This window comes from Xiphias gladius, chromosome 12, assembly GCF_016859285.1.
Source record: "Xiphias gladius isolate SHS-SW01 ecotype Sanya breed wild chromosome 12, ASM1685928v1, whole genome shotgun sequence".
NCBI classification, from domain to species: domain Eukaryota; kingdom Metazoa; phylum Chordata; class Actinopteri; order Istiophoriformes; family Xiphiidae; genus Xiphias; species Xiphias gladius.
Genome location: NC_053411.1, coordinates 10,985,300 through 11,006,718, shown reverse-complemented (window position 1 = coordinate 11,006,718; position 21,419 = coordinate 10,985,300). Strand labels below are relative to the sequence as shown.

Sequence of the window (21,419 nt, the reverse complement as noted above, 5' to 3'; positions counted from 1 at the left end):
ATATTAATCTATACGTCTTTTCTTTAACCCCTACATGATTTACCCTTTTATTCTTATCTAATAATGTTTTCTATTGTATAAAATGTTCTCAAGCAGAAATCTCACTTTGATGAATGAGTTGCCTGTTTTATCTCGGAGACACTTATTCTGAAGGATAAAATGTCACACTATCGGCACTTTCCGGCTCCCTATTTTAAACTAACGTTGTGTTTGCTCCTGCAAGATACTAACACCCCAGAAACTCTTATTAAAACCTCTAAATATAGCATATATATTATACGGCCGATGTCACACGAGCATTGTGCTCGAATGGGTTTTTACTTACAGTAAAAAGCCCTGGCTTGTTTCAGTATTAAACACTGGGCAAATGTTTTTTTTTTTTATGAAGCAGCAGTACGACACGATACGACGATCGCTGCTTGTAAACGAACATCACACGGTGCCAGTACATGAAATCAAGTGTCTGGGCTCGATCACACGCCTTACAGGTGCACAGGAGGAGGTGCTTGGCCGCTCTACACGCCCCCTCCCCCCCTCACCTCTGTATTTTAATTTTGTGTCCTGCACTCAACCAAGTGCCTCGGGTGGGAACAGACGAGGAGTGTTTGTGAAATCGGAGAACCTGGATTATTCGGGGATGACTGTTTACTTCGAGTGTTTTATTGACTTCACTGCCATATGAGAAGTCAGAGGATGGTTTTGGGCAGTAAATGTTGGCACAAAGTTTTTTAATAGTTCTGATAATTTGTATTTCATGTACGGAAGCACCTTTCCAGGAAAAAAAAAAAAGGTGAAAAAAAAAACACACGATAAACATTAAAAAAAAAACTTGTGAGTATTCTTAGTTAGTAAATTACAACGTTTCCATGAATGGTAACTCAGATTTTTAATTTACCACTTGCCAAATTAAAATCTAAATTTACACTTTTAGGATTTGGATTTATTATCTCAAAAATTTGACTTACTATTTCAAAACTTTAATTTAGTAATCCAAGATTTTAACTTTCTATTTTATTATTTTCGACTTATTATCCTATTTTTGACGCTCTATCCCTTAACGTTGACTTTGTTGCTCAAATTTTTGTCTAGCTCATAATTTCAACTTACTCCCTGATAATTTTGTCGGCAAACTTAAAATTTCTGGCTTATTATCCCGCAATTTTGATCTACTATCTCGTAATTTTAATGCAGTAATCCATTTCTTTTTAATTGACTTTCTACCTCCTCATTTTGACTTTGTAATTACAATTTCGACTTACTATCTATTGATTCTTACTAACTCATTTTTTTTTACCATCATAATTTTGACTATTTAATAATTGGCTTTGCAACAAATTTTTTTTCGGCTATTTTTTTTTTTTTTTTACTATGTCACAATTTTAACTTACTACCTCGTAACCTTTACTATCTAACTCAAACTGTTGTCTATCTCATAAAAGACTTACTGTTGTTTAATCATTTTGACCTCCAAATTCATTATCATTAAATAGATATTAGTTATTAATTTACAAAGCCAAAATTACTGGTAGTTAGATATTAGGTTATCATTAATTTCCTAAGTCAAAATTTTGACCTACTATCTTATAATTTTGACTTGAAAGCTCAAAAATTTGACTTAGTAACTCAAAATTACGACTCTATCTCAGCCTTTTTAATCATCATAGTATTTTTATTCTCATCATACATACATTATCATTTTTTTTTCCCTTTCCTGGTGAAACTGGGCGTTCATAATATCGATGCTGCACATAACTTAAGGAGAAGTATGATTCTCCGACTCCCGCAGAGCACACCGGGTCATTATGAATGAGAAGTAGACCCGGTCAGTTTGATGGACGTGAGACGTTACAAGGCCTGATAACTTGACACGTTCTTTCAGTCATCGATCACCAGCCAGGACACCACATCTCAGTCTTCCCCAGCGGATCGTAGCAGCGGAGCGAGAGGAATGAGATAAACACAACGCGGATCTATTTAACTTGGATGTTCCTCTCGCGCAAAGATACTGCGGCAATTGCTTTAAACTCCGTGAGTCGCAGTGCATGCTCGTATCGTTCCGCCGGCGGAGGAAATGCTCCTAGACCAATCACGTCTGTGTTTACACCATCACCTGTCAAACACACACCCTCTGCTATATTTTTTCTCTGAAAGGTAGGATTCCTCTGTTTATTTTATCTTCGCCTTTTACTCAAATGTGAGCACAGTGGAGGAAGCCAGAGTCTAAATACGGTGGCGAGAAAACTGGTTTGACTTTAATGAGAAGCAGCCAGGGTTAGCAAGGTTAGCGCCTCCCGAGCTAGCGGGCTGGTGCTGGTTATCTGCCCTCCCGGCTTGTTTTTTTTTTTTTTTTTTTTTTTTTTTTTCTTAGCCGATTATCAGAAAGTCCTTGCGCCTGATCATCCCCGGCTTAGGTCGGAGAACAGTGCTCTGTGTTAGCCTAGCGAACACGGCTAACTCATGTTTGAAACCCTTGGCTCTTGTTCGCCAATGTTAGCAGAGGATAACATAGCCTTCGAGCTAGCAGGACCAGCCATGCAGTGCATCCCCAAGCTAGCGATGAAACACGGTAGTCGGCTAGAGGGAGGCGCGTTTGGTGAGGTGCTTAGCCAGAAGCCTGTACGTCCGGATTAATGTCGCCGTCTATATTTCCTATTTATCTATGGGGAACTGCTAACACAATGGTACAGAGTGGCACAGTTGCAGTCAGCCAAACGCTCTTTGTTTCTTATAAGTTTCCTAGCTTTATTGGATTTCAATGTAATTTTTAGCAAAGTAACATTCTGGTAAAAGATGATGATCCACAGTGGGAGACTTGAGACTATAGTCACTCTTTTAACCCCTTTAACAAATGGTGGAAGAAGTATTGAGATCCATTAGTTTAGTAAAAGTAGCAAAACCAACATGTAAAAATCCACTACAATGAAAAGACCTGCATTAAAAATTCTACTTATGTAAAACCACATAAGTAATTTCAGCAAAATGTATTTGAAGTATCAAAAGTAAAAGTAGTCACTATATAGGAGTTACGTTACTTTATAATTGTTTAATTATTACTAGCGTATTAAAGTGTAAGCTGCATTTTACTATTGTATTAGGTTTAGGTGGATCTGACTTTACCTACTCATTTTGCTGTTGAGCAGTTTCATCTGTGACAATACATCATATTTTTAAGGTCATTAGAGGTTTTGTATGCATGTATGTCTCATTCTGAATAGTAAGAAGCTGTCAAATGTAGAGGAGGATATAGCGTGAATAAAAAGTACTTATACTTATATTTTCCTCTGAAATGTAGTGATGTAGAAGTGGAAAGTAGCTTAAAGTGGAACTACAGGTACAGTACTTGAGTAAATGTACTAATTACATTCCACAACTGCTCTTAACATACATTATTGCCCTTTTGTTTTCACCTGAGTAGCTTAAGAATACTAAAACGGCCGTTTTCCACAGTGTCTGGCAGTATCACCTATCAGATTGTTCCACCTCTTCACTGAAGCTAAATGAGGGAAATATTCGAACCCAAGAGTCCATGTTTTTTATGGTTGCACTGTTGCATCAAATGGTAATATTATACATGTCTTTCACATTATTTTTAGACACATTTTCCCAAATTTTAGCCTGGCATTTTTGGTATCTTTGGAAACTTGGGGAACGCCACAAAAATTTGAACTCAAATTGAACAGTTTTTGGCCACACAGCATGAGTTTTTGATGTCTGGCCAACCAGCTGCTGTTGAGTTAAGTTATTTTCCCTCTGTGAACCCAACATAAGACACCAGGGGCTGAAGTTGAAAAAAATATTTAGAGAAAATGAGAGGCATCGTGCTTTTTGTTCACCAAGTACAGTAAAAACTCAGCTAATGTGGTCACAATGGCTCACAAATTTCCTGGGCCATTTGTAAAACTATAAAGGAAAGACCGTTGGCAGAGAGAGATGGAGAAGGTAGGGGAGGGAAAAGGAGGAGAGTGAATCAGATCCAGACAGTATAAGGTGCAGTGCAGTGTGGGTGTTCAAAGTATTAACCTAGCCTCTGTGCTGGAGAGCTTTTTGATATACCGCATTCACTTTTAGTCTCCCTTTTTTTTTCTAACTCCTGTGTATCCAGGAGCTGAAACAAACACTCACACTGAAGCGCCTACGGTAGACGCTAACTGGACGGACTCTCTGGCAATTGACCTTTTGCAGGTAAGCCTGAACTCACTTTGAACAATGTAGTTAGACTAAGCTACTTCTGCCTGAGCTCAGAGCTTGTGCTCATTGTTACTGTATATTTTCCAAAAGGGTGCGTTGTGTCTTATTCCTTGAGTGGCGTCTTGTACTTTTTCTACTGCAGTCACTTCTCTTGGCTTTTAGAAGGGTTTAGGCAGTGTCTTTACCAGCGGGAGCAGATTTCACATGACAGTTATGGTGTGAATACACAATGGGAGCACATAGTAACAGTTCAGGAGAAACAACCCTACTGGAACATTTCACAGATTTGAGATAATAGCACAAAGTCACTGTTGTCCTCAGCCAGAAGCGTCACACAGCAGATCCGCAGATGAATTTGCATGCCTGTTTATGAGTGAGAAAAAACATCCTGGCTGTCAAAGATATGAAAGCAAAAATATTACATGTGCTCGATTCCCGTCATCCTGGACAGCTCTGCCGTTATTTTGGAACATTATTTTTTCTTGAAGGTAAAAATCAGAAAAACAAGTGAGAGGTGTACGAGACTAAACTTGTTGTCCTCCATTAACTAATAATTGGAGACCAATTTTTTTGAGGATCTCGTAAATGTGTGCTTTTAAACATTCAAATGATTTTGATTTTATTGCTGTGCCAGCAGTTAGCAGCAATAAAAACACAATATTCTACCTAAATCACAAGACTGTTTTCGTGCTCAAAAAAGTTGGTCTCTCATACACAGTCATTAGAGCACTTCAAAGATTTGCAGATTGTGTTTTTTTGCAATTCTTTCTTAAAAATGCTCAGGGGAGACTTGGGTTGACCCACTGTAGTAATGTAATCTGACAAGATCCTGTGATTCTGTATCACAAGGAATGTCAGCAGCAGTTGTTTTTAGTCAGGGTCAGGTCTTAGTGTATAACTTGTGATAACCCTGTCCCTGAGGCTTTATGTCGCCATGTGTTTGTCTGAGACTTTTAAAGTGTTAATTGGAGCACCTCAGGTGTAGGGTGCTGCATCAGTGCAGTGTAGCAGCTCCATTGAGGCAACCTCAATCTTCTGAGGCTTGTGGAAAGCAATCCTGGAGAATATACAACAGTGCATTCAAGGGAGGGAAGAAGAACGTAAGAGACAGTATGAAATAGACATCAGTCGGATTTTTCTGATGGCTTTTTGCTGTTGGCTCATCCAGTCAGTGCTCTATAAATATGAAATTTCATGCAGTTACAGCAACTAATTCCCTCCTCAGAGATTATAGGGTGTGATTTAGTCTTATTTTTGCACTTCATCCTTCCCCTCCTTAGTGGAATAGCGGAATAAGTCTTGAACCATGAGCTCAGTGGCAGTGTTGACCCCGGAGAGCTTTGCGGAGCATCGCAGTGGCCTCAAGGACCAGGAGATTACAGGTAACGTCCACCTCTCATCTACTTATCTTGTTTTTGTTTTTGTTCCAATGTTTTCATTTTACTAGCCCAAGCTCGTGGGTTACCTATCAGCCCAAGAGATCAGCAAAACTTATTTAGTATTTGTCCTACTTGCCTTATGTATGTGCAGTGCATTTTCTATTTACTTGTTCTGCTTGTGATACTTTTTTTAATGCTTTCTTTCTGAGAGAGGTATGATTTCAGAGCTATGTCTCCTCTCTATATAGTTATTGGTATCTATCTTTTCATTTGAATCTTCTTGTATTCATCCATGCATACGTACTGTTTTCTTCCTTCATCCTTACCTTTTTCTATTTCTGTCTCTCTGGGCTAGGCTGTGTCCCAGAGGATGAGGCCTACATCCCCACCTACCTGGAGGCATTCCCTCCGCTGCCAGAGAAGGGAGCACCAGGGGAGAAGGCCGGGGAGCCGGCTTCAGCATGGGGCAGCAAGATCAGGCCCATCAAAGCCTCTGTCATCACCCAGGTCAAAGAGCCACTGACCATATATATATATATATAAACAGACACACTGACATTTAAAAATATACATGTACAGATGTTACGAGTGAATGCATAGACACATATTAAAGAAAGAAAAAAAGTTTGCACCACCTGCTCTTAATTTCTGATTTGCAAACTGTTTAGACTAAAAAAAAGACTACCATTTATGAAAAAAATTTAAATGCATTCTTACTATTAAAAAAAAAAGAAAGTAAAACAGTTTATGTATGTCATGTATTTATCTGCTCTTTAGATACTTTTCTGATCGTAACCAAATTTTGCCCCAAGCCATTTTAATGCCATTAAGGCTGCTCAATAAAATGCACACGTTTTGGAAAATAAACAAATGAGATACACAGCCTGAATTTTAACCCCCCCCCCCCAATGTGCTCTGCCCCCAGGTGTTCCATGTTCCCCTGGAGGAGCGTCGCTACAAGGACAACAGCCAGTTCGGGGAGGGCGAGGAGGCGAAAGTGTGCCTGGATATCATGCAGCGGACGGGGGCCCACATCGAGCTGTCCCTGGCTAAAGACCAGGGCCTGTCCATCATGGTCACAGGCAAACTGGACTCTGTCATGAAGGCTCGCAAGGAAATTGTTGCTCGCCTGCAGACACAGGTAAATTTCATGCTTATAATATGTTAAATGTGTAAATTTTGGGGTCTTGGGGTACTCAGTGCATGGCAGGGGCGTTTCCTCGACTAGATCTATTGAAAAATCTCCTTTTTGTTACATAAGCAGATAATAAAGCACAGTAAAGCTAATTATAATATCAGAATGGAATTTGAAAGTACCAATAATGCAGCAAGTATAGGCTTAGAAAACTTTACTCGGTTAAATAAAACAGATAAAATGGATATCAGTGCCTGGCTACTTTGGCTTAAACTTGTGATATTACTTTGTAAGCTTTGTTGTACAGTTGTAGTCTGTCATGAGATTATTACCATGAGAGAAATTACCATAATTCTGACAATTTTAAAAGGCCTATTTTAACATTTTGTATCGTGATACATTGTCTGACAATATAGTGGTGCAAGCAGCGTGTGTGGGTGTTGAACAATTTTTGGTAATGGAGATGTCAAATTCTTGTATTTTTGAACTCATCAGCATTACAGAAATGTAAGAAAGGAGTTTCGCAGGGTTTTATTTGTCTTGATAGCTAATACCATTGAAAACACTGCTGGCAAGGAGAACATTCTTTGAGAGCAAAACAATCACTTCACCACTGAAACTGAGGAATGGGACTAAACAGCTTTTAATGCCACTGCCTGTTACTTTTACTGTTTATTGAGGGGTTTTCTGTTTTTTTTTGGCCGTCAGCTCCCAAGGGTGGCCTTTCTGGCCTTCAGCAAACAAGCTGATTTCCACTTCAGGTGGTGCACTGAGGTCCACCTGTTTAGCTGAGCTGCTGTTATTGATACAATAGTGCAAAAAAAACACTCTGTCCTCTTCGCAAAGTCGAATGATTCTGTTTTTGCTTATTCATGTGAAAACTCACATCTTTCATTACTCAATTACTGTCCATGGGAAACTAGAAACTAGAAATGTGAGAAGCTGGAAAATTAGTATTCTTGTCCCTAACATAAAATAAATGTGGAATATGAAGCCTCTACATCAACAATTGATGGATATGTCTGAACCATAACTCATTAAAGAGATTTATATGATTCTAATAAAATCATTTCAGTCAAGACAAAGTGCCCTCATTCAATTTTTTACTGCCTGTTTCCATTTTATAACAATGCAAATCTGGCTCAATTTCTCCCTAACACTTCCCCAGGCCTCAGCTACAGTTGCCATCCCTAAGGAGCACCATCGTTTTGTCATCGGCAAGAACGGTGAGAAGCTGCAGGAGCTGGAGCTGAAGACGGCCACAAAGATCGCTATTCCACGTCCCGACGACCCCAGCGCCAACATCCGCATCACCGGCACCAAGGAGGGCATCGAGAAGGCTCGCCATGAGATCCTTCTCATTTCTGCTGAACAGGTCAGCTGGGCGGTCAATTTGCAGTGTGAATTTTAAAAATGTTGTACAAAAATCAGAAATAGTCTGAAAATGTCTGGTGTCGCAATGGACTAACAAGTAAATTAATACTAATGATACCTTTTATCACCATCACCACCACCACCACCACCCATGGTCACCCACTCACCAGGACAAGCGTGCGGTGGAGCGTCTGTCCTTGGAGAAAGCCTTCCACCCCTTCATCGCCGGCGCCCACAACCGGCTGGTGCAGGAGCTGAGCCAGGAGACAGGGGCCCGCGTCAGCATCCCCCCGCCCAGCCTGCCCAAGGACGAGATCGTCATCACCGGGGAGAAGGAGGCTGTAGCCCTGGCGGTCAACCGCATTCGAGCCATCTATGACGACAAGGTACATTTCCTCAGGAAGGACGGTTTCCAGCGATCATAGAGATCATATAACCCTATTCTAACTAACTTAACCTGGCGCTTTATTAAGTTTAGAATTGATTTGTAATATTCGATTGATTACCTTTTTAATGCAATTAGCGGCTTAGCAATAGCATAAATAACAGAGCTTTTATCTCCATATTTGCAAAAAATTGCTGTTATTGGCAGGACCGCAATAGCGGTGTCCGTGAGTGAGTGATAAAGTTACACCATCAGTCAGTGCTAAAAATCTTTTCATTCTATCACTGCTGATGATAATTTTAACAGTGGTTTTTGGTCTTTTTAATCAAAATTTCGAAGCATTTTAAATTAAATCATTTAATGAATTATTTATTTATTTATTTATTTTTTCAATATCAAAGGAAGCATAGAAAGAAACACAAAAGCAAAACAAGGAACAAAACCAAACACTAACATTCAAGGACAGTTAATGAAAGTGAGTCAAGTCGCACTTTTTTTTTTACATTCTTACCTGCTCTTGTTCCTGGTTCATTCGGATGTTTTGTGATTTGCTCAGTAATTTATACCAGCTTTTAGTCTGGGCTCGACTTGCGTTGACTTTTTATACATTCAGGTTTTGCTGTTACCCAGAATGACTTGCTGTGCGTGAGCAGGTTGTGGCCCAGTTTCAGACTATATGGCAGGACAAATGTGACTGCTGACATCAACATTCTCTGTTTCTACCACAGTCTCACTTTAACCACTTTTTCATTTTGCCACCTATACCTTAAACCTCATCTACTGTATAACAAAAATGTTTGGTACAGTTAGACAACCTGTGTGTTTTTTGGAATGAGAAGGTTTTTATCTTTGTTACAAGAAACTATAAAAGATGGATGGTTGAAACATGGAGAGGAAGTGTGTTTGTATGTGGGCACCAGATGAGCACCAGTGATAGGCAAGCCGGAGATAATGTGGAGAGAAAATTGGATTTCACCAGAGAACAGGATGAGAATGCTAATGTAATTTAGTGCATATGTATGAGAGGCAAAAACAAATAAATTTTCTTCTTGCTTTCAATCACACTCAGTCTGTCTTCTCTCCCTCTCTGCTCACCTTTTGCCCATTTATTTCCCCTCGTCTTTCAATTTCTAAATCCACCTTTTCCCTCTATTCACTCCAACCTCTATCTGCTCTGTCCTTCCTGTTTCCTGTCTTTCATTTCTCTTTCTGTCTCCTGCTGTGTTCCCATCCATCCCTCACTTTGCTCGTGAATTTGGCCACTTCCTCCAGCTGCGCTTCCTCTTTCTATTGGTGTCTTTTTCCATGCCGCTCATAACTTACAATCTTGTTCCCGCACACCCTGCAGAAGAGGAAGACCACCACCATCTCTGTAGAGGTGAAGAAGTCTCAGCATAAGTACATCATAGGTCCAAAGGGCAACACCCTGCAGGAGATCCTGGAGGCCACGGGGGTGTCCGTGGAGATGCCCCCTCTAGACTCCAGCTCAGAGACCATCATCCTCAGGGGGGAGCCTGACAAGCTGGGACCAGCACTCACACAGGTCTACGCCAAGGTGAGCAGGAGAGGGGAGAGTGTGTGACGGACGGAGAACGAGTATGATCAGATGTTTAGAGTTTTGCTCTTCTTAGTCAGAATAACATCGTTGCCAGACAGCATCAAAATAGCTTAAAATCAAATCCCATAAGGTGCATGTACATCATAAATTAATAATTGTCCAGAAATATTGTCTCATACAAAAGAAAGAAAGGAAAAGAAGTTGAGTAGAGGTGGATGTGGAGGAGGCAAAACTTCCACCAAATTAATACAGGGAAAAGTTGTTTTTACACTTTGGAATGTGTTAATTAGTGAGATTTAGAGGTGCAGACAGAGCCAGGCTAGTTGTTCCCCTCATTTCCAGTCTGTATGCCAAACTAAGCTAACTGGATGCTGGTTGTAGCTTCATATTTACCATACAGATGAGAGAGTGATATTGATCTTCGCAACTAACTCTCAGTAAGACAGTAAATAAGTGTACTTCCCAAAACTTCACACTATTCCTTTAATATTTTCAAGCAACCAAGTGAATCAGGCTGTAGTCACTTAAGAGTGATTGCTTCTTTGAGACTGGTTAGATTTCTGTGAGTTTTTCGGATTGTAAATATTTCGGTCTCTGTGCAGGCTAAGAGCGTGATGGTGGTGGAGGTGACTGCTCCAGCCTGGCTTCATCGCTTCATCATCGGCAAGAAAGGACAGAACATCGGTCGGATCACACAGCAGCTACCGCGGGTAAGGCGCGAGCGAGAGAGGAGAGAGATCCTCTGAGAAAGGAGCCAGAGATAAAACACAAAGCCTGCTGCGGCAGTATGACAGGAATGGCAGGCTCTTGTAAAATGGCAGCAGTAAAATAGAAAATGGTGAACAGTGCATGTGAAGAGCTCATTAGGAGGCGAAGAAGTTTGAAAAAAATTGACATCAAAAAGTGACAGCAGCACGGCAGAGGATACTTTATGCTGGAAACCTGTAACATGGACTGAGATGGGTTTTAATTAACTGTGACTCTGAGGAGAACCAACACAAGTTGAGGCAGGAGAGGTAGCTCTTTTAATCGGGACGTCTTTATTTGTGAGTGTAGGTTCACATCGAGTTTACGGACGGTGAGGAGCGCATCAGTCTGGAGGGGCCAACAGAGGAGGTGGAGCAGGCTCAGGCCCAGATACAGGAGATCATCAAGGACCTGGTCAGTACTCACGCATACACACCTGCACTAACATCTGAGCCGTGTTTCAGTGCGGTTTTTGTGTTACAACTGTTCTCTGGTAGCATTGCTGTCGGCAGAATTTGTTAAAACAACTTGTGCCAAAAATATATTTGTTGATATACTGAAGTTCCCTACCAGTAAGATGTAACATCAAAGGTTTTTTATTACATTATTGAAACGGTGAAAATTTCAAAAATATAATAAGTGAACTAATAGTGAGAATTTGCAGCACAGTGGTTATTCAACATAGAGGCCAGTGGTCTTCAGTAGTCATGAAATTTATATTGTTTGTAGGTAGCATTCATTAAGGGAAAATGTAGTACATTCACAGAGTTACTGTTAGTTGCAAATTTTTTTTAACGATGACTCAGATGCAACAAACACACCTGCAATGTCTTACTTACAATGTCTGTTACTTGAGCGGCGCTAAAGCTGAAAGTTCTTTTCGGTGTTTTTATTCACGCGTAGCATAAAACACCTAAGAAACAAAAAAATAAAAGACAGATCTGACAGGATTCAATACTGTACCACTGAGAACTATGTGCAAATTCAGTGAAAAAATCTTAAATCTCCCTCTTTGTTCAGCTGGTGAGGATGGACTACACTGAAGTCATCATAGACCAGCGTTTCCACAGACACCTCATCGGAAAGAATGGAGCCAACAGTGAGAAGACTTGTGATTATTTGCCGTTTATTTGTGCTCCCTTCAGGCTTGTAATAGTTAGAAACTGACTGTGATAGTCTTCAGGGGTTGAAAGGTAGTCGTAGAAAGTCGTAGAAACAATTTCAGCTGTCATGGAGCACAGTGGCTATGGACAGCCTCCATTCATGTCACCTAAAATGGACTCTAGTAGTGAAAAGTTGTCCCTGTGTATAGCGGAGCAGGGGAGTATGATGCAGGAGTGGTGTGGCAAGTTTTAGGAACAGTTTGATGCTTTTTTTTCCACCAGGAAAAGTGGTCAGAGTTGGATGGGTTTTTAACCATATGAAATCAATTGGAGGGCAGCAAATGTGCAAATACGAACCTACAATCTTCCTACAGCCACCTTTTGAAACTACAAGTGGTTGGTGTTTGATCCGCCAAAGATGTGGGTGACAACCTGGGACATATCTTTGAGAATGCACTCCCTTCCTCATTTCTTTCATCCTTTCCTTCCTGCTCACTTCTCACTCTTCCTCCCTGCAGTCAATCGGATCAAGGAGCAGTATAAAGTGTCAGTACGAATTCCCCAGGACTCGGAGCGAAGTGGTCTGGTCCGGATCGAAGGAGATCCCAAAGGAGTCCAGCTGGCACGCAGAGAACTCATTGAGATGGTCCAGAGAATGGTGAGAATAGGGTCAAAGTTTAGGTTGGTTCAGTCTTTCATTTAATATTACTCGTTAAATGTTCACACTTCTTTCCTGTTTCCAGGAAAACGAGCGCACCAAAGACCTGATCGTGGAGCAGAAGTTCCATCGGACAATCATCGGCCAGAAGGGTGAAAAGATAAAAGAAGTTCGAGATAAGTTCCCTGAGGTGACTCTTCGCCCCGACCCTTACCGCACTTTATCTCGCCTAGTCATCATTGTAAAACGATTTGTTTTAACTCAGTTGTAATTTAATTTGCCGAGTATTATCTCATCTCCCCCTAGGTTATTATCATTTTCCCCGACCCGTCGCAGAAGAGTGACATTGTCCAGCTAAGAGGTCCGAAGAATGAGGTGGAGAAGTGTGCCAAGTTCCTCCAGAAAATCATTGCCGACCTGGTATGACCCACCATTTTCTGTCATTACCTCTTTGTCTGTCTCAGTCTCTCTAATCTTCACTTCACAGCAGCTTTCTTTCCCTCTGTAGATTGAGAACAGCTTCTCGCTCTCTGTTCCCATCTTCAAGCAGTTTCACAAAAACATAATTGGTAAGGGCGGCGCCAACATCAAAAAGGTGAGACTTTGAAGTGGTCTTTGAGAATTTGACAAAGCCACTTAAAATTATTAGATACTCAAATATCGTATTTTATTACATCACACATGCAATAATTCTGGTCTAAGCTTATGAGTCTATTGAAAACAATCCACATAGTTACTGCGGTAGTTCTGTTCAGCCCTGAGATACTTTCATCACAATAAATGTTCCATCACGTTAAAGAAAGAAAATAACAAATGCTGTTTACGCCTCCAGATCCGGGAAGAGACCAACACTAAGATCGACCTCCCGACAGAGAACAGCAACTCGGAGATGATCGTCATCACAGGCAAGAAGTGCAACTGTGAGGCGGCCAGAGACCGAATCCTCGCCATCCAGAGAGAACTGGTGAGAGAACTGAGATTTCAGAGACTGCTTTTGTCCTTTGTGCGGTTTACAGGGTTTCTTTGAAGACAAAGGTTTTTTCTGTTTACCTTCCTTCGTGCTCCTCAACTTTTCCAGTTCACATGAGATGAAAATATTGATCCAAGGCTCACTTGGCTCACTCAACCACATCTTGAATTCCTCCTCAAAAGATGGAAATGACTCAATTGTCATTAGTTGGCTTAAGTATGAAACTCTGGTCACATAATAACTACTGAGCTATCTCCAAAGACAACTGCGCGAATTACATCTGCTGAGGCTGACCGTGAGATGTGGTTAAAAGCTCTGGAAAGGGGCATCCCATGGCTTCAGGGTTAACATGCCAACCCGTCCCCACAACATCCCTGGTTTGAATTCAGCTGGGGACCTTTGTTGAATCTCTCTCTCTCTCTCTCATTTCCTGTCATCTCTCAAATCTTTCTATCCAACAAAGGTAGATAATGGCTAAAAAAATAATAATAATTCTTTAAAAAAAAATACTGGAAAAAGCTTGACCTTGAGTTAAGATCTTTTTGTCAAGTGATACTTTCTTAGGTCACAAATTAATTTTCCAAGCATGTTTGGTTCCAAAGTTTGATTCCAATATAACCAAAGTTACAGCCCACCAAATTTAAGAGCTAAGATTAATTTGAGCAGAATAAAATCTTAAGGTCTGAGTATTTGTTGTAATATTTCTTAATCTATTAATGAGGGATTAACAAAGAGACAAAATGGCACAAACAAATGTGTTTTGGCCACAAAAATCTTCTTCATTTTTCGACCTTTGCCTGCACAATGTCGCTTTAACTCACAGTCTTCATCTGTCTCTCTTCATCCCACCAGGCCAACATTAAGGAGACGGAGGTCACCATCCCAGCCAGGCTGCACAACTCTCTGATCGGCTCCAAAGGCTGCCTTGTGCGTTCCGTCATGGAAGACTGTGGTGGCGTGCACATCCATTTCCCCTCTGAGGGCTCCGGTTCGGACAAGGTCACCATCAGAGGACCCGCAGGAGAGGTGGAGAAGGCCAAGAAACAGCTGCTGCAGTTGGCTGAGGAAAAGGTCGGTGGTGGAGTTGGGAGAGAAAAGTTTGAAGAATGGTTACAAGGGGTGGATACAAAGAGTGAATGAAAACAAGATGTGTCTTAAAATGACTCAGCATTGAGCTACTATAAAGAGAAGGGAAGGACAGGGCAAATACTTACATCTTTTTCCCATCCTCTTTCCTTCCCACCCTTTTCAGCAAGTCAGCAACTTCACAGCTGAACTGCAGGCAAAACCAGAGTACCATAAATTTTTGATTGGCCGTGGTGGGGCAAATATTCGTCGTGTGCGTGACAGGACGGGTGCCCGAATCATCTTCCCGTCGCCGGATGACACAGAGCAGGAACTGATCACCATCGTAGGGAAAGAGGAAGCGGTTCGTCAGGCCCAGAAGGAGCTGGAAAGTCTGGTCAAAAACCTGGTATTTATACACGTGCATGTGCTTATAATGAATATGTTGAAAAAAATATTGAAAAGATGCAAATTAAAAAGACAACTTTGGGGAAAAAGAGGGAGAGGCCACCTAAAGGACGGCAGAAATAGAGTGGTAGCTTTAAGCCTCTAAATCTTCAGTGTCATATTCTTAAACATCCCCTTTCCCTACTAAAAAATCCCCTCCGCTTACTACTTTTCTGCTCTCTCCGTCCCCAGGATGATGTCGTGGAGGACAGCATGGTAGTGGACGTCCGCCACCACCGCCACTTTGTGTGTCGGAGAGGCCAGGTGCTGCGGGAGCTGGCTGAGGAGTACGGTGGCGTGGCCGTGAGCTTCCCTCGCACCGGAGCCAACAGTCAGCGGGTCACCCTGAAGGGAGCCAAAGACTGTGTGGAGGCTGCGAAGAAGCGCATCCAGGAGATCATCGAGGACCTGGTGAGATACATTAAAGAAATTTTATATTATCATTTTTGATCATATGAAAAAAATACTTTCAGAAACTCTCGTTAGATAACTTATCCAAATTAAGGATTTTTTGCCTATATAGAGAAATGACTTTTGGCAAACGATACCTGTACGGATCAATATCAGTGTTCAGGTCAAGGCTAAATCAAAGTAGTAAAATCTAATTATTGTGAAAATTCACTGATGCTGCCAATAGTAAGAACATTTTAAATCTTAGGCAGGATCAGGAGGTGAATAAGGACATTTAATGTTGTCTTCAAGGACTCTACATCCAGACACATCAATTTCTGGGGAACTGTAACTTTTCAGGTAGTGAAACCACTTATTATATTATTAGTGGCTGCCATGGTTGGTTACCATGGCAGCCACTGCAGCCACACTGAGTGCAATCTGAGAACAGCCAGGGTCTCATATTTCGCTCACGATTTCACATCCAGAAGAGATGGAAGCAGTCCTCCTGGACGCGATTCGCGTCTGCTGTCAGCACCGTAGTTACCTGTCCGCTGTCCGCTCTCTTCCTCCCCCTCTCCCGAGCAGGAGTCCCAGGTGAGCGTGGAGGTGGCCATCCCTCAGCGCTACCACCGCGCCATCATGGGGCCCAAAGGCTGCCGCATCCAGCACATCACCAGGGAGCACGAGGTTCAGATCAAGTTCCCTGAGAGAGATGACAGCGCTGCAGGTCAGAGAGGTCAACACACAAAAGAAGTGTATTTGCAGCTGTAATACTAATACAGCTGTTAATATGTTGCCACCACAAAGACAGCACAGAAACAAAGTTCTCTTCAGGTATAGGAATTCTGATATATGTTGTCACTAAACGGCTATATTTACCAGAAATAGTGTAACTATTTATTGCTGAATCACTATCAATGTAGATTAAAAAGTAGCACCTGCCAACAACTAAATGCAGCTAAATGGAATCATGCTCAAAGTTGTGTTTTTTGCACGAGAAAAATTCAAGCCAAAGAATGTCTTTTTGATCCATTTTTCATGGTAAAATTACAGGTCAGGAGGCTCCACCACAAGAAAACGGCGAGGTCAGCCCAGAGGCAGACTTTGTGCCCCGCAAGTGTGACATCATCACCATCGCTGGGCGGGCAGAAAAGTGTGAGCTGGCTAAAGCTGCGTTGCTGGTGGGCACGTTTTTTTTTTCTTTTCTTTTCTTTTTTTCCCCCAGTTACAGACATCTCTCTATCATCATTTTCCTAAACAATAATCCGGTCACTGCCTCCTCCTTCAGGCGTTGGTGCCTATAACGGACGACGTGGAGGTGTCTTATGAGCTGCATCGCTACATCATTGGCCAGAAGGGCAGTGGAATCAGGAAGATGATGGAGGAGTACGAGGTTAGCTGTCAGTCAGGTGCCACCTTCTGGCCGATAGACATTTCATGCTGCAGGTCAACAAGGCCTGCATCAGTGATGAAACAAGAAAAAGCTGTGTGAAACAAGCTTAGCTGTTATGATACATTTTATGGTCATTTTGATTTTAAAAGTTGGAGTAAGAGGATTTCCTAAAAATGGAGGAAAATGTAAGCGATCTGGGTTTTTGTTTTTTTTTTTTTTTTTGTATGTGCAGGTGAACATCTGGGTGCCGCAGCCTGAGAAGCAGCTGGATATGATCAAAGTGACGGGCCTGGCCGCCAACGTGGAGCGTGCCAAACAGGGTCTGCTGGAGAGGGTCAAAGAGCTGCAGGCCGAGCAGGAGGACAGGGTAGACACGGATCCAGATTTCATTTCAGGTCCCAGCAAATCCCTTACATAGAATTTGAGCCCTCACTGAACCTTGCTGCTTTGTGTCCTTCCCAGGCCCTGCGCAGCTTCAAGGTAACCATGTCTGTGGATCCAAGGTTTCATCCCAAGATCATCGGTCGCAAGGGAGCAGTCATCTCTCAAATCAGAAAAGACCACGACGTCAGCATCCAGTTCCCTGACAAAGGAGACGAGCAGCAGGTGTGTGTCATGTAGTTTACGTGATGTTTGTGTCCCGTTGTTAGTGGAAAAATTGATGTTATCTCTAACTTGGTTTACCTTCAGCTTTTAACACACACTCCTGACTCCTTGTTTGTCCGATCCAAATTGTTTGTACACGTCCTCCTCTCCCTGCTTTCTCCATCAACGCTGCCCCCCCCCCCCCCAGGATCTGATCGTGATCTCAGGGTACGAGCGTAACGTGGAGGAGGCGCGTCAGGCCATCCAGCAGCTGGTGGCCGAGCTGCAGGAGATGGTGAGCCAAGACGTTCACCTGGACCCGAGGACCCACGCTCGTATCATCGGAGCCCGCGGCAAAGCCATCCGCAAGCTGATGGAGGAGTTCAAGGTTAGATGTTGGTTTGGGAATTTTATGTTCCGTGTCTGCGTACACGTTCACAGTTTAATTTTTACTCTGAATATGGAGGATTAAACATCTGATCCTATTTTGTGTTATCATATCTTGTCTGCTTTATGCCGGATGTCTTTTTCCACTTTTTTTTTTAACCATGCTCTCTTCTCGTGTATGTCTTCAGGTGGATATCCGGTTCCCGCAGCCAGGTTCCGACGAGCCTGACAAAGTGACTGTGACGGGGCTTCCCGAGACAGTCGACAACGCCATCGACCACCTGCTCAACTTGGAGGAGGAATATGTGAGTTCACAGGGAGAGGATGCAGTAGTTTCACACCGTCCCCCTGATGGATAGAAAGTCAGCAATTTCCCTCTGGCACTAAAGCTCAAAAGCTTTGGTATGTTCACAGGGGAGACAAACAAGTGGTCTTTTTCAAGACGAAAACAAACGGTGGTGGTACTTAGCGTGTGGCCATCCTCATCCTTTTTTGTAAATAAACCCGATTTATACCCACAGAAAAATGTAGTGTGAACTCAGCAAATAGAAAATATACAAAAACACCTCAGTAACAGCAGGGCAGAGCAAAAGGAGGTGAAAGTTCTGAGTGTGCAAAGGCCGCTTTAAGAACGGGTTTCTTCTCTCTTCGCCTCTCTCAGATGCTCAGCGTGACAGAGACGGAGACCTTGGCGGCGTACATGAAGCCTCCATCTCGCTATGGAGGCGGCGGAGGAGCAGGAGGAGTGGACGATAGCAGCGGGGGTCCGGCTAAGGGCTTTGTGGTGCGGGACGCCCCCTGGAACGCAGCAGGGAACAAGGTGGGACGGGCAGATTTTTAGCTTCCATTTACCTACAATGCAGGAAAACACAATTGATCTTTTATTCATTCCTCTTATTAAATATTAATTGGTTGAGAGAAGGAGCTGCAGACAGAAGTTGTCTTGAGTGTATATTGATGAAAAGAGGCAGCAACTTTCAGAGTCCATGCCGTTTGTGTACTGTGTCAAACTCTTGGTGCCGGTTTGTTTCCAGGCTCCTGACATGAGCAGTGCAGAGGATTTCCCTACGTTTGGGACAGGCGTGGCCCCGAAACAAGCATCGGCCTGGGGCCCCAAGAAGTTCTGAAGCCGCTTATCTGGAGGAAAACGAACAAAAAAACAAACAAACAAAAAAAAAAACTATAAATTAGATGATGAGAGACAAAACAAATCTCCAATCAAATTGCTGCTCGCCTTCCTTCCTCCTCCTCCTCCTCCTCTTCCTCCTCTGCTTAGTGACCTCCCTTTGTCTCTCTTTCTCTGTAAACCCCTTGCACCATCCTCCCACAACCAGCCACAATGAATTCTGGGAGAACTATCCCTTCTTTTGTCCTTAACTGTCTCTCCTCTTAGTACCTCCACTTCCTCCTTCCTTGAGAGGGGGGGAAAAAAAAGAAAAAAGAAAAAAAGAACGTTGAATGCTCCCCTTAATAGTTTCGCTGTCCGGTTCTGCCTATCGGTTCGCATCACCCCAGCCAGTCTCGCAAAACAGTCCCTTTTTTCCAACTCCGACTGCCAAACTCTCCCAACAGAAGCAAACTGTCAGCTCACTGGAGTAGATTAGAAACGATTCAGCTCTTTCGGAGTCTACCGAGTCCGGGTAGCGGGGTCAGAGGGCACTGGAGAAATATCCTCAGACACCTGAAGCAACGTGGTGGGCGAACGTGTATCCAAGTTACAATATGCTCAATCTTGGATTTTTAAACTTTAAAAAAAAGGAGGGAAGTTTTACTGTTCATGAAGAGTTTGTAAACAACAGTGTATTTTAAGGTTCCTTTCCTGCGTGTGTTTTTTTTTTTTTTTTTTTTTTTACACAAGGAGGCGTCTTGTTGGCTCACCTTTTAATGTGGTGCAGCAGGTGAGGCAATGAGCTGTGTGTGTGTGTGTGTGTGTGTGTGTGTGTGTGTGTGCGTGTGTGTGCGTGCGTGTGCGTGTGTGTTTTTTGGTGGGTTCAGGAGAGGTTATTCACCCACAAGTGTTTGTAGGCCCACTTTTTACTTTTATTTTCCGAGCTGTGAGCAAAAACAGCTGCTGTAGTCGACTTTCCGGAGGGTTTCTTTTCAGATCATGACAAATCTAAAAGACGTGGAAGTCCTGTGCTGATTGTTTGTAATGAAGGTATTTTTGTCACAACTGTTTATTTATTCAAAAAGGAGCCATTTTATTTGAACTACTGTGATCATGCGTTTTTATACAAGCACTCAATGTAGCTTGATGCTTACAACTTTATGTTTGAGAGTGAATGTCGCACGTCAGGGTTTTGGAACATGTTAACAGTTGTTATGTGTAAGTGTACAAAGAACTTTTCGCTATTTTTTTAAACTGTGGGATTTTTGTTGTTGTTGGTTTCTGGCATATTTGGAAGACTGTATGTATGTGTGTGCGTGTGGAAGTTAAGATGTATATTCGAATGAAGCTGAACCAAACTTTTACATCGTCTTTGTCCGTTTGTGTCTCTTCCTGGAGCTGTTCTCAGAGCTCATTTGGAGGTTTTTTTTTTTTTTTTTAACCCTCTCATCTCATCATTAACATTTGATAATTTCTGTCAACATGCACACAATGCTGCTTAAAGCCGGACCTCGCCTCTCCCCAAAAAACCAAAAACTTGACTATCAACAGCTGCAATTTGATTTCCTCTCGTATAAGTGCTTCACGTGTATTCAGTGATATTTTGTAGCAAACACCTTCGTTGCCCCTTATTCCTTTTTCCAGTTCTGAGACTTAAAACGACACGTGTCCTGTTGCTCAACCTTACAGTTAGCCCACATTTCGATTTGTTTAATCAAACTTCACACCAGGAGTCTTAAAGGAATAGTTGAACATTTTGGGAGACATGCTCAGTAGCGTCCTCTCTGAGAATTCGATGCGAAGATCGATACCACTCCAATGCCTGGGTGTTAAAAGTGGAGCTAGACTGAGGGGGCCATAAACCTAGCTCAGCACCGAGACTGAAGACTGAAGTTATGTGCTGTAACTTTTTTTTCTTTTCTTGGTGAGCAATGATTATTACTGTGAGCAGTAAATTAGGATTTTGGACGCTTAACTCGTATGAATCGTCTTCCTCTCGCTTGTAGTGTCCAGCGGTTTACACGCCCAAAATTCAGACACTCACATGAAATGGTGGACAGTGAATGTGTCGCACTATATAGTTAATTGGGAGTGATTTCAGACACAGGCAAAGTTCCAGCAATAGTTATTCCCCTCCTAAACCATTGTGAGTTCTATAAATCATCTGATTTCATCATTATTGTGACCCTTATATATCCAGCTCCATACTAATCACACAGACATGACAGTGGTATCCATCTTGGCATCTAACTCTCGGAAAAAGCAAAATAAGCGTGTTTCCCAAAGTGTTGGACTTTTATTTGAAATGAATCTCAAGGCCCAGGAAGAGCTGAGGGTTAGTGAACAGCTCGAATTCAGCAGACATAAAAAACAAAAAACAAAACTCAGGGTCCAACTTAAAAGTCCAGCTGGTGCGGAAGTGTCTCTTTACAGCTGACAACAGATTAATAAACTAAACCGACTATGCAACCCAACAAGATCACTGTCCGTCAGTGGTACGTTACTGTACTTAGCTACAAGTATGGCATCATTACTTACGTTTGT

The 21,419-nt window shown here is 42.3% G+C and overlaps 1 protein-coding gene across 2 annotated transcripts; it reads left to right on the top strand.

Moving 5' to 3' along the window:
- The first annotated feature begins 2,060 nt into the window (after positions 1-2,060).
- hdlbpb (high density lipoprotein binding protein b) lies at positions 2,061-19,690 on the top strand. Of its 2 annotated transcripts, none has more exons than XM_040141157.1 (28): positions 2,061-2,151; positions 4,103-4,182; positions 5,469-5,570; positions 5,923-6,074; positions 6,493-6,708; positions 7,871-8,077; positions 8,247-8,462; positions 9,810-10,016; positions 10,622-10,729; positions 11,076-11,180; positions 11,787-11,865; positions 12,388-12,527; positions 12,613-12,717; positions 12,834-12,947; positions 13,036-13,122; positions 13,360-13,491; positions 14,350-14,568; positions 14,750-14,971; positions 15,202-15,420; positions 15,988-16,129; positions 16,456-16,583; positions 16,691-16,795; positions 17,028-17,162; positions 17,258-17,401; positions 17,589-17,768; positions 17,956-18,072; positions 18,429-18,587; positions 18,802-19,690. In XM_040141157.1, the coding sequence occupies exons 3-28, from the start codon at positions 5,495-5,497 to the stop codon at positions 18,892-18,894; spliced, it is 3,807 nt and encodes a 1,268-aa protein (XP_039997091.1). In that variant the 5' UTR covers positions 2,061-2,151; positions 4,103-4,182; positions 5,469-5,494; the 3' UTR covers positions 18,895-19,690. The 2 variants fall into 2 exon arrangements, with proteins under 2 accessions (XP_039997091.1, XP_039997092.1); XM_040141158.1 differs by lacking the exon at positions 2,061-2,151 and adding an exon at positions 2,593-2,616.
- The last annotated feature ends 1,729 nt before the right edge of the window (positions 19,691-21,419 follow it).